The 12,371-nt window shown below is 50.9% G+C and overlaps 1 protein-coding gene across 1 annotated transcript in view; it reads left to right on the forward strand.

The window, feature by feature from the left end:
- Positions 1-11,073, forward strand: part of LOC128123458 (acid-sensing ion channel 2-like) — a 282,310-nt gene extending 271,237 nt beyond the window's left edge. The window contains exons 7-10 of the mRNA XM_052759889.1: positions 3,470-3,561; positions 6,663-6,742; positions 8,518-8,586; positions 10,099-11,073. Coding sequence (XP_052615849.1) covers positions 3,470-3,561; positions 6,663-6,742; positions 8,518-8,586; positions 10,099-10,200 — 343 coding nt within the window. The 3' untranslated portion in view covers positions 10,201-11,073. The remainder of the gene's footprint in view (positions 1-3,469; positions 3,562-6,662; positions 6,743-8,517; positions 8,587-10,098) is intronic.
- The last annotated feature ends 1,298 nt before the right edge of the window (positions 11,074-12,371 follow it).

Below are 12,371 nucleotides of genomic sequence, written 5' to 3' on the forward strand. Positions count from 1 at the left end.
AAAGAAACAACAGGATGTCAAAACCATGGGTCAGGACCTTGAAGGGAAAGAGGGACTTCCCTTTAAAGCCTGGAAAGGCGCTAACATTGATAGGAACAGCTGAAAAAAGTAAGAGAGGTAAAGATAGAGCCATGGGGCTGGGAGATGGCTCAGTGGTTAAGAGCACACTGACTGCTCTTCCAGAGGACCTGGGTTCAATTCCCAGCACCCACATGGCAGCTCACAACTGTCTGTGACACCAGCTCCAAGGGATCCAATACCCTCATATGGACAAACCAATGTACATGAAATAAAAATAAATTAATCATTTAAAAAAAAAAGTCATGATGAAAGAGGTGGGTGGCAGGGGTTGGGGAGGGACCCAGAAAAGAAAGCCTTCAGATGAATTCCCCAAACAGGAGGGTTAGCTGACTTTTGTAGGTTTTGGGGGGCTGGAAGAAACTTTATATAAATAAATACCTGTCAGCCACAGCACAGATGGAGAGATGCAGGGCAGCAGGACATAGCCTGATGTCTTCAGGCTTTGGGATCCGGTCTCTTCAGAGACTTAAACAGACAGCCCCTCCCCATGTTCTAACTTTCTTTCCCACTCTGAGTCCTTTATTGCCGCCCTGTACACTCGTCGTAGTGGGAAGCTCCCCAAATGGCAAGAACTTCTTCTTATTCTTTGCTCAAGGACCACTGATCCTTCTGGCTCGGATCTGGGGTGCAAAAAATCCCTTTACATGGGGTAAATGAACAGGAGAGTGTGTCCCATTGGGGGACTTAGGGCAGAGTTGGCACAGGGAACATCAGAGACTAAGGGAAAGATGGACGTGTCACAGGTCCCATAGGATGAGCTAAGGGTGAGTGGGGGTGAGGTTCAGGGGAGGGACCTTGTGTTAGACTAGGGAGCAGCTGACCATTTAGAAGGTCGATGACAAGCTCAAATTTGCCTTTTATAATTTTATTTGAAATAGGGTCTCACTAATGTTGGAGGGCTGGCCTCAAATTCATGATCCTCCTGCCTCAACTCCCGTGTGCTAGGATTATAGGCCTATGTCACCATGCCCAGCTCATCAAATATGTATTCTACTTATTTATTAAGTTATTTTGACGATCTCATAATATATGTGATGTATTGTGGTCATTTTCACACGCTGTTACACTCTTTCAACGCCCCTCCTATTCCTACAGAATCTCTTCTTCTTTCCCAAAGACCTCCTCCTCCTCCTCACTTTTGTGTGTTTTGTTGTTGTTTGGGGGAGTATTTGTGTGTCCTGTTGAGCTTAATTAGGCTTGCTTGCATGAGCCTGGGTGAGGTTATTTACTGAAGTACAGGCAAGTTACCAGTGGCTCTACCACTGAAGAAAACTACTTCTCACTTAGCAACCATTGGGTGAGGCCTCTTGAGTCCCTCCCCCATCCCTGAAGGAATGCTCATGGGCCCTGTCTTGTACAGGTCTTGTTCAGGTAACCTTAGCAGCTGAGTCCACGAGCACAGTGGATGGCCACGGCACGTCCAGAGGTCAGCGTCTCACTGCACTCCTCCCTGTCCTCCAGCTCTTTCATTCTCTCTCCCTTCTTTTCCATGGTGTTCCCCAAGCCTTCCAGGGTGGGGGGTGGAGGGGTTGGTATAAGTGTCCCATTTAGAGATTAGCCCTTAACAATCACTTATTCTCGGCCGGGCGGTGGTGGCGCACGCCTTTAATCCCAGCACTCGGGAGGCAGAGGCAGGTGAATCTCTGCGAGTTTGAGGTCAGCCTGGTCTACAGAGTGAGTTCCAGGTCAGGTTTCAGTTAAAAAACAAACAAACAAACAAAAAACCTAAAAACAAAAAAAACCAAATAAACAAAACAAAAAACAAACAAACAACAACAAAAAAAAAAACCAATCACTTATTCTCTGCACTTCAACCCATTATGAGTCTCGGTGTTAGCATTGCTCACTGCAAACAGAAGCTCCTCTGAACAAGTGCTGAGAGCTGCAATCATCTAGGGTTATAAATATAAGTACTTAGAAGGCAGTTTGACACATGTCCACTTAGCAAAACAAAAGTACATACGACCCCCGCCCATGGGGGGGGAGGCAGTTATGATCTCCCCAGCCATGGGCTCTTGAGAAGGTTTACAGTAGTGAATAGAGATTCTCTCTTGTGGAACAGACCTCAAATGCAATCAAAAAGCAGTTAGTTACCCCTATACCCTTCATGCCACATTGCACCAGTGGGTATATCTTCCCCGGCTGGTTAGTATTGTCTCTCACAGGGGTCACAGCTGGGTAAGGCCACTGATGACTTTTCTACCTCAGCACCTGCATAGCACCTTGAAAGCTGGCCGGCAGGGAGGAAGCTTCCAGCTCAGTTCCTACCTGATTCTCTATGCCCTGTCACCAAAATATGTGTGATGTCTTTACCGTTAGGTCTTACTACCTAGTTCGGGCAGACAACCAAGAGGAAGGACAATAGCCCATGTCGAATTTGTGTTCTTGAGCTCTGCTCCCCAATAGAACATTCTGGAATGATAGATTCTACAACTGGGGCACCCAATGTGGTAACCACTGGCCATGCATGCATGGCTGTGGAGCATCTGTGATGTTGTTTGTATGACTGAGAAACTGAATCGTGGTCTTCTTTAATTTGAATCAACATAACAGTTTCAGAAAGACCCTCCAGGCAGCAGTCAGGGAGGAAGCCGGATGGGAGAACGGGAGCCTGTTCATGGCTGTAAAGTTCCATGGTGTGGAAGGCACTTGCTTCCTTCTCTCCCAGCCACTCTCCCATTCCAGGACAGTCGCCAGGCCCCTTCCTGAGATGACTGCTGCTCAACGGGTTAAAACAAGGGGCATGGAGGGCATGTCAAGCCCCACAGAAGGAGACTAGTGTAGGAAACACCCGGCCCTGCTGCTTAGCAGGCATTCTGCAAGTCGGGATGAGTTTCACTGCCAAGATGTGTCTCGTTAACACACCTGCCTGCAGGAAAGTCACAGAAGGAGTGCCGGGCTTCTGCCAGGAATCCCCTCAGCCAGCCGCAGGCCCGCTCCCTCCAGTCCTCCCCAGCTCTGGCAACCCACTGAACAATGCCGGGTCAGGGCCTCCCACCACGAGAGACTTGTTAGGGGTCTCAGGAGAAAACGGGGACTCTCAGGAGTGGGCCATAACCATTTAGATGTTCCGCTGGGGCAAGCACCCAAACTGAGGCCAGCCTAATCAGGAGATTGCTGGGCTCATTTGCATGCTAAAAACCAAGCAGGCCCCAGAAGACTCAAGGACCTGGGTGTGGGCTGGACTCCCAGAAAGGCTGCCAAGAGAATGGAGTAGATGTAAGGACAAACAGGGACACAGATGACAGGAGCCTCTGGCTCTGGAGTTCGTCTTTTGGGCAGCTCCCTCGGCCTCCCTTTCTCTATCCATCCACAGGAAAGCTGCATTAGCCGTCCCGTGAATGCTGAGGGTTCTAACTGTGTGTGGTGTTTAATGTTCCCTCTGCAGAGAGAACATTCTTGTTCTGGATATATTTTTTGAAGCGCTCAATTACGAGACGATTGAACAGAAGAAGACGTATGAAGTTGCTGCCTTACTTGGTGAGTTGGAATGTCTGTCACATACATTTCCACATCTCTGGGGAGGGATGGGGGTGGGGAGGTGGGCGGGAGGCGGGCCGACAGACATAGAAGCCTCCCAAGGAGGCAAACTTGTTAATGTACTAGTTACTCTCTCCGTGCTTGCTGAGTAGAGGCTAGAGGTCCAGTTCAATCCTTAGCCTAAGGCCTCAGTCTCCTCCGTGCAGCCAGGAGTGAACACAGAGGTCTCACAGGATGTCTACAGGCCTGCCCTCTTGGATTCCATAGCCTGTCTCTAGGTTGGAGTCGGCGTCCCAGGGCCGCTAGCAGAAGCGTGGAAGGAGAGAATGTCCAGCTTGGCTGGTCCCCAGGCATCCAAACTATCAGAGTCCCTGGTGGAGCCGGGACAACAATGCACTGAGAAGCTGAGTGTTGTCCCCTGGACCCAGAGCCCTTTCTCAAACAGGGAAGAAGAGCTGATCTCTCCAGATGGCCACCAACCTGACTGTCACTCCCACACAAGTTCCCACTGGCTGCCCTGGTCCTGATGGAACATGGTGTACCCAAGGAATTAAGCTCAGCCCTGGCCCTAGCCCATCTGGACACTCACATTCTGGTCAAGTGAACTTGTGCTCCCTCCTGCCCCACTCTAAAGAAAGGACACAGTGGTAATGGCTGTTGTCCCTGAGACTGAACGGAGCTGTAGTAGCGTCCTGGGAGGGGCAGCTTCCACCTGAAAGTGTAGAAGGAAGAGCAGGTTTTGAATCCAAGGACGTCCGAAGGTCAGCTGTGAGGACATGGGCAGGGAGGGGGCTTCCCCGTGCTGAGCGTCTGTCCGGTTTCTGCAAGCCAGGCTTCCTATCTCCCACTGTGTCCTCTGACTCTCCATCACTGTGAAAACGCCCGAGCAAAACAGCTGGAGGAGGGCAGGGGTTGGTTTGGGCTCATGATTCCAGGGTTTGCAGTCCAGTGTGGTGGGAACAGGGTGATAAAGCAGAGTAGCTAACATCCTGGCGGCCAGAAAACAGCTGGGAGGGAGAGAGGGAAGGGAGCAAGGGAAGGAGGGAGGGAGGAAGGGAGGGAGGGAGGGAGGGAGGGAGGGAGGGAGGGAAGGAGGGAGAGCGGGGAGGGAGCAGCAGACTCTTTCCTTTCTCCTTTTTCCTTTTTCCCTTTTCCATCTCCAAGCCCCCAGCCCATGGGACGGCCACTCCCATATTTAGAGTTGCCCACCCCACTTAGTCGTCTCCAGTGTAGTCAAGTTGACGATGGAGATGAACCATCATACCTAGTTCCCTGTGGCGGTTAGCTCAGCCATCAGTAGCAGTCTGTGGCACCTACATAGTCACCGTGCCAGGACTCCTGCCCCATCTGGCATGACCAGAGCCGTGGGAGCATTCTATGCTTCATCTAGGAGGAGACAGACAAAGCCTTTGTTCAATGCCAGCTCTGTGGAGGTAGCTGTCACTCGGGCCTCCATGGAGGTTATTGTGGTTAAAGGCCCTGAGCCACAGAGCACAGGTCACGCCCCGCACTCACCCCTGGAAGGTCTGCTATTTCCCCTTCCCTCCTCAAAGAGGATCAAGCTTGCATAGATGTGTTCCTGCTCTCTCTCTCCCTCTCTCTCTTCCTCTCTCTCCCTCCCTCCTCTTTCTCCCTCTCTCCATCCCACCCTCCCTCCTTTCTCCCTCTCTCCCCCTCCTTCCCTCCCTCCCCCTTCTCTCTCTCACACACACAGAGATAGAGAGAAAGAGCAAAAAGGGTCCAGGCTTTGAATCTGTCACGTCTGCATCAGATATAAGGATAAGCTTGTTCCCAGCATCTTGTTCCCGCCCAGAATAGCCTGTGAGGAAATGGTGCCGCCATCTGTGCCTCCTGTGAGGAAAGTGTGTGCCACATACAAACCTTCAACCATCAGGCCCCGTTCAATCTTCTCTCACCACTACCCCATATGCACACCACTCAATACCCCCGTGCTAACACACACACACAACATGCACACTGAAACCAACCTACAGGTCCATGTACCCATGATGCTCCTGAACCAACACACACACACATACACATGCACACGCACATGCACACGCACGCACGCACGTGCACACATACACATATGCACACACGCACACCTGCACAGCCCTGTGTCCCACCACATAGCTTCAGAGGCACATCCATACACACAGCAAACCTAGGCAGACACAATCTATGCCTATATGTCCATGTACTCATTACGTACACCTGCAAGGCACACACAGGAACACACCTACACCTACACATGCTGTACACATTCGGGCACACTCTAGGCACATCTATCAAACACACACAGACACATTCTGTGTGCCTAAAGTGGACAGAGATATGCACTCACATAAAGCCATCAATGATCAGACATGCTGCCTATACACATTCTGCATCCTGTCTATACTGGCTGCATTCCAGTTGCCAATGCACACCTCACACGTGGCATACTCACGCAGACATACACACTCCCCAGTAAACTTGCACTAGAGGAATGGGGGTGGAAGGGAACAAACGGAAGCCATCTTGAGCCCAGGGAGGTGGGGTTATCACATACAACTAAATAAGGGTGTGGGGTTATTACATATAGATAACAAGGAGGCAGGGTTATTAGATACAGCTGACCAAGGAGGCAGGTTCCACCAATCTCAGTAGGAGCAGTCTTCATGCTGTGAACATCTAGGGGAGAAAGCTATGGTCGACATTTTCTGCACACACTATCAACATTCACACACAGACCAGAGGCAGGCTTTCCCATCCCTCTGAGCCTCACCCAGGGAAGGCTTTGCCACTCCCATGAGGTAGAGGCACTGGGGTCCTTGACATGGCGGTACCCATATCAACAACACACATTCACTCAGAACTTCTTCTGTTCCCTAAACAGACCCATGAGCCTCATTAGTGAGTGATCAGCCCCAACCCTGCTGGCTAGTGATATACCTGAGTGAAGGTGGACCTGTCCAAGGACTGGCCCTCCAGTGACGAGGCCCAGGCTTCCCTTGGAGGGGGCACACTCAAGAGCTCCGGCTTCCGAGTTCATCGTCTCTTCACCCCTTCCTGGATCTGTGTGTAAAACCCAATCTCTGGTCTTTTCCCTTCCTCTGCAGGTGACATTGGTGGTCAGATGGGATTGTTTATTGGTGCTAGTATCCTTACAATACTAGAGCTCTTTGATTATATTTATGAGGTAAGATTTGGGGGTACCCTTGGGGAAATGACTAAATGGCGGAACACCCAGACTCAGAACCAAGCGGGGCTGAGGCAGTAGCTTTGATCCACACACACAAAGCCACTTCTCCAAAGCATAAGGCAGGAGGAGTCTTAGGAGAGGTAGATGTGAGAGAAATGGCAACTCTAGTCCTCTCCTTGGGCCTGGCCTATGCCACAGAGTGGGAGTGGAGGGGTGAGAAGAGGCCAGCCTGTTCAGAAGCCAGTCCTGAGTCCCTTACACCCACAATGGGACCAAGGCAGAGTTTCATACCCCGGGTAGTCCACATCTATATGCAACACATCACACACCCAACATATTACACGCACATGCATCACACACATATCACACTTAAACATACATATCCCACATGCATTCACACAATGTGTTCCTGAACATGCGTGTGCGCACACGCGTGTGTGAGCACACACACATATTCAAACCACATTCACAGATCTGCATACCACACACAACATACTCAGGAGCACACACCACTTGCAAGCCTGTCCTCTGAGTGGCCTGTCTTCCATGGCCTAGCCAGCCCTAGGGAGGGGGCACATGTCCCTGGAATCCTCATCAGACCCCAGTGAGATCACAGTGTCCACTAACTGCTTCTGCCACTCACAGTCTGGGGAGATGTGACCCTCTAGAGGCAGCTGGGGCCAGGTTTCTGAAAGATTCTCAAACAGAGGCCCTGGACCATATCAGCTCTTACAACTTCCTAACCCCAGGCAAGAGTGAGCCTGCCTCAGTCTACTCTGCCCATGGTTCATCTGGGCAGAGAGGTGGGCATGACCAGCCACCTGAAGAACAGCTGAGTTAGTGGGCTAACCTACCTAGGAAAAGGTTCCATGCCAGCTCTGCCCTGCTCTGGTGATCACTTGGAGACCTCCATGTCCCTGGCCACAGATGGGCAATTCACACCGGGCTGGGAGTGCCTCCCTGAAACAGGTGGCCATCCCAAAGTCCTCCAGCATTCCCACACTGCACAGTCCCTTGGGACTCTGATTCTCAGCCTCCTCATGGCCTCCCAGGGAAGGCAAAATACCCTCGGCAATCATTTCAGTAGAGCCCCTTGTGACCAGTCCAGAGACACGTGTGTCCCTCAGCACGATGAGACTACAACCCAAATAAGTCCAGATTTTTGTTCTGCATTGTTTATTCATTCTCTTGAAAAGCTGTACAAAGTGAATGGCAAATTGAGCCACATTAGATAGCATATTTAAGAACTACCCTTAATTGCTGCAAATGAAGTGTTATAACCCTTGGGCATGCCCTCATCTTCTGGAGGTATCAGTCCTTGAATGTGAATAAAGAACCTAGGTGTGGTGGCATATATCTGTAATCTCAACACCAGGAAGGCTGGCACAGGAGGATGGTGAAACTTGAGGCCAACCTGAGCTACACAATGAGAAAGAGGTCCCACAATGCTGCCTAGGACCCATGAGGATCTGGGCATATCAGCACCTTTAGCTTATCCATTGGAGAAAGTGGTCCATACAGCAAGGCAGAGCCCTCCCCAACCCTCTTCCAAGCTCTGTTTGGAGCAACAAAATCACATGTAGGCCAAAAGGAGAGCCTGAGAGAGTGAGGCCCTAGAGCTGTCCACCCGGCAGGGCTCTCGCCGTCATATGTACAGTCACAGCCCACAGTCACTGCCTATGTGGTTCCCTGGTTCAGCCCTGAGGAAGGATACCCTTTGACCTTTGCACCATCCTCCCAGCCTGACAGTCCACTTCCTGTCTTTCTTACAGCTGATCAAAGAGAAGCTACTAGATCTGCTTGGCAAAGAAGAGGAGGAAGGGAGCCATGATGAGAACATGGTAAGAACAGCTCTCCATGGGCTAGCTTGTGTAGGCAATATGAAACGAGACACAGGTAGGGGCAGGAAGGACCTGAATCTCAGCCCATCTTTCCATGACCTGTGACACCCTCTCATGCCCCAAATCCAAGGACACTCCAGCTAGGCCATATCCCAAAAGCCAATGACTAAGCCATGAGTAGAGCTGACTCTAAAAGATGCTTTCTAGGGTGGATCCTTCTTCAGGCCACAGGGCTGTCCCCCTCCTCCCGTACTCCTACAAGACAGTCCCTATGTCTACTTCCACATTTCCTAAGAGTGGGAAGTGCGCCCATGTCACTGACCTCCATCTATTTGAAGGAGTATAAGGCCTCATGCAGTGAGTAGCAGCAATTGTACACATTACGACTACTGACTACTGCATTCTGGCTAGAGGTTGGGCACCGTTTGGGGTTGGGTCTTGTCATCGCAGCCACCAGAGATGAAGGTCTGTCTTTACCTTCTTTTGGCCTTTGATGCCATTGAGGCCCAGAGGCCAGAGTTACATAGCTTTTAAGTGTTGGGACTAAACCTTAAGTGCCTCTAACCACTGGATCACTCTGCCTTTTCTCTATAGTCGGAGGCAGTGCCCTTCACTTTCATGCCTGTCCATTATTCTTTTCCATAGCTCAGCCCACTCCTGGGCTCAGGACTTGGTTGACTGAGGCGGGTATCTCCAGCTCTCTTTCCCATACTACATCCCAAATCAGCCTTGTAAGAATCATGCTCAAGTGGCCACTGCTTCACTAAAATGTACTAGTCCCAAATGGATTCCAGCCCTTTCTGTCAGGCTCCCATTTCTATTCCAGATACTGTCTCATTACACAGTTCCCAGGCAAGAAGCCTAGCTTTGATTCTCGTGACTCCTGAAGGTGAGCTTCTGCTAAGGGAGAAAACCGCAAAGAAGCAAAGAGCCTAGGCTCTGGTCTCAATTGTCTTGTCCACAGCCTAGGTCCTCAGAGTCCTAGCTGTGTGCCTGGGGGACGTTCCCAAGCCTCCCTAAGCATCTGCATAGGATCACAAAGCCTCAGAGGGGTCTCATAGGGTTCAGAGAGATTGTACTTGCATTTCAGAGACTGAGTGCTCGAAAAGCCATAATTCCCTCCCCACCGCCCTTCCTTCCTTAGAATGCCTCAGTCATAGCCACCTTTCACCTGTTTCCCCTCCCCCAGCTCTGTCTCCATCAACTCCCCCCACTCCTCACCCTACCCTGTCCAGAACCAACCCCAGCACCATATCCCTGGCGCAACCTCCTGCCTGGCCCTTCCTCCTCCCTTTTCTCTCAACCATCTGCACACTGCAGCCTGGGAGCTTCGGGAGATGTACAGCATTTCAGGTCCACCCTGCTCAGGGACTCTTCTGTATCCCCCGGGGCCAACCCTGGAGCTCTGATCAGTTCTGATTCCGACCTTTAGAGGATCCCACCCTGCCTCACAGGACTTTGCAGTCGATTTTTCTAAATGAGTGAGACATGCCCCCTTTCTTTCCCCTGCAGAGCACCTGTGACACGATGCCGAATCACTCTGAAACCGTCAGCCACACTGTGAATGTGCCCCTGCAGACAGCTTTGGGCACCCTGGAAGAGATTGCCTGCTGACACCTCAGGCAACCCGGCACCTCCAAACAGACCTTAAGGCCCAAGACCCAGGACAGGGGACAGCAAGCTCAGACGGGATGGCCCCTGATGACGGAAAGAAGCAAGAGCCCCCCCTATGCACACATTGCGAACTTCTGCCAAACCTCACTCTGGCCACATCTGACATGAATCGTCCCGGGCCCTGCCACTTGTCCCTTGTAGGACCAATGAGTCCCACTCCGGAACTGTCCAAGAACTAACCTGCCATCACATCTCACTGCCAGATGTACAAAGCACCCGCATGCTCAGACTTCTCACGGCGCCACCTCCACTTCTGTCTTGTACATGATATCTTCTCCACGCAGTTTCCAGAGTCCACTCTGCTGCCTCGGCAGTGGGACCAGGTTCCAGCCCCAAAGCCACCCTGAGCCCAGCTCTGGAATCAAAACTGCACGGTCAAAAAGGAAACCACCGAACTCTCTACAACGTTTGATCCTTGTGTTGTTTGTGAAGGTTCTTAACCTGCCCACGAACCCTTGTCCCCCAAACTGGCCCATGGGGCTCCTGCACTAAAGGTGACCAGTGCCAACCTCCTTCTTATCCCAGCACCTGTGGAGGTGGTACAGTGGCCTGGGTGACCCCAGTATTCGTCCGTGGAGCCATGTCGTCCTCACCCTGTGACACAGCTGTAGAGTTTGATTTCTTTTGTTTTGTTTGGGGTGGGGGCTGTTTTTGTTCGTCTGTTGAAGATCGTTTTGGTTTGCTCTGTTTTATGGTCTTCAGTCTGGATGTTCTAAGGTTCGGTTTGGGTTTTCCATTTTCTTTGGAGTTTATTTATTCGTGCTTCGAACCACAGTCATATTAAAAGCTGGTCTTGTGGAAGTGGCCACATCATTCTGCCTTTTCTCAGCATCTAGTTTTCGGTCCCTGAGGGCTAACGACAGCCTCAGACCTGCCAGCCAAAACTACTGAGATTGTGTTTACAAGGTTCATCGACAGCGCTTACCTGTACAAGGTGTGTGTACTGTATATTTTATGCTATTCTGAGTCACAACTTAATTAGTTTACTACATGATCCACAAACAGGTCAAAACCTATGTTCTGCAGGATACCACCCAATATAAGTGTTATTAAAAAGGGAGAGAGAGAGAGGCTACCCATGTCAGAAAACCTTAGCAGAGACTTTGAGGACCCTTGTTCTCTGCTGCCCTGAATGCTCCCAACCCTGTCTGTGAGCTCAGGCTAGACATAGAGTCAGTGTGACCTCTCACTCACCCCCATCTGACCCTCTCTTAAGCCCAATTCTCTACCCCCATGAAACTGACCTACCTTGTCCTTCCAGCAGTCACATTTGAAGCACCTTGTTCCCTCTGACCCCAAAGAGGAGATCCAAATGGGACGCAAGGTTGAAGGAACCTTTGCTGATCACGATTGCATGCCCCTTTGAAGCCTCTGGGTGGCAAATGAGAGCTTCTTGTTTGGGCAGAATCACTGCACGCTGGTTCCATGGTGACAGTCCCTCTCGGCTAGGTTTTTACTTCCGACCCCAAAGCCCTAGCACCCCTAAGCCAGAGTCTGCCCCAGCAGTGCAGACAGGTCTGGTGTGGCTTGTGTCTTTACCCCCATGTGCATATTCATGGATAGTACAGGTCAGAACAGGGGTTCAGGGGCCTAGTCTCTGCTCTGTGTCATTCTCTCCCCCACCCCTCACCACACTGTGATTTCTCCAGCGTGTTGAGTTGAAGAATCTCACAACTAGGAGTGTGCCACCGTGGCCCATGGCCCTTTCCTCTCAGTAGATGATTGCAGTGACACTCCAGCCCTCTCTGGGTTCACTCCCTTGATGTGAGGATGGTCTTATTTTACCTTTGGGAAGGTGCAGGACCAGGTAATGTCTGGTATAAGACCCCTTCAGATTCCAAGTGCTGTGACCACAGTACCCGCCACCAGATGGAACAAGTTCTATATATACACCTGTCACACACACAAGCATGGCCAGGTGTGATGAAAACTGCAAAGACAGCTGGGAAAGAGATCTGCTGCAGTGCCCGCCCCCACGCTCACATATACCCAAGCCCTCTACGGGCTTTGCCCAAACTGTTAACAATTCTTACAAATGCAGAATGGCATGTCTGGAAAGTTTCCTGTGTTGTTTTCTACCGAGGAGGAAGTAAGTCACAGTATAATGTTGT

This window comes from Peromyscus californicus, unplaced genomic scaffold (genome assembly GCF_007827085.1).
Source record: "Peromyscus californicus insignis strain IS unplaced genomic scaffold, ASM782708v3 Scaffold_3__1_contigs__length_106647218, whole genome shotgun sequence".
Classification (NCBI taxonomy): domain Eukaryota; kingdom Metazoa; phylum Chordata; class Mammalia; order Rodentia; family Cricetidae; genus Peromyscus; species Peromyscus californicus.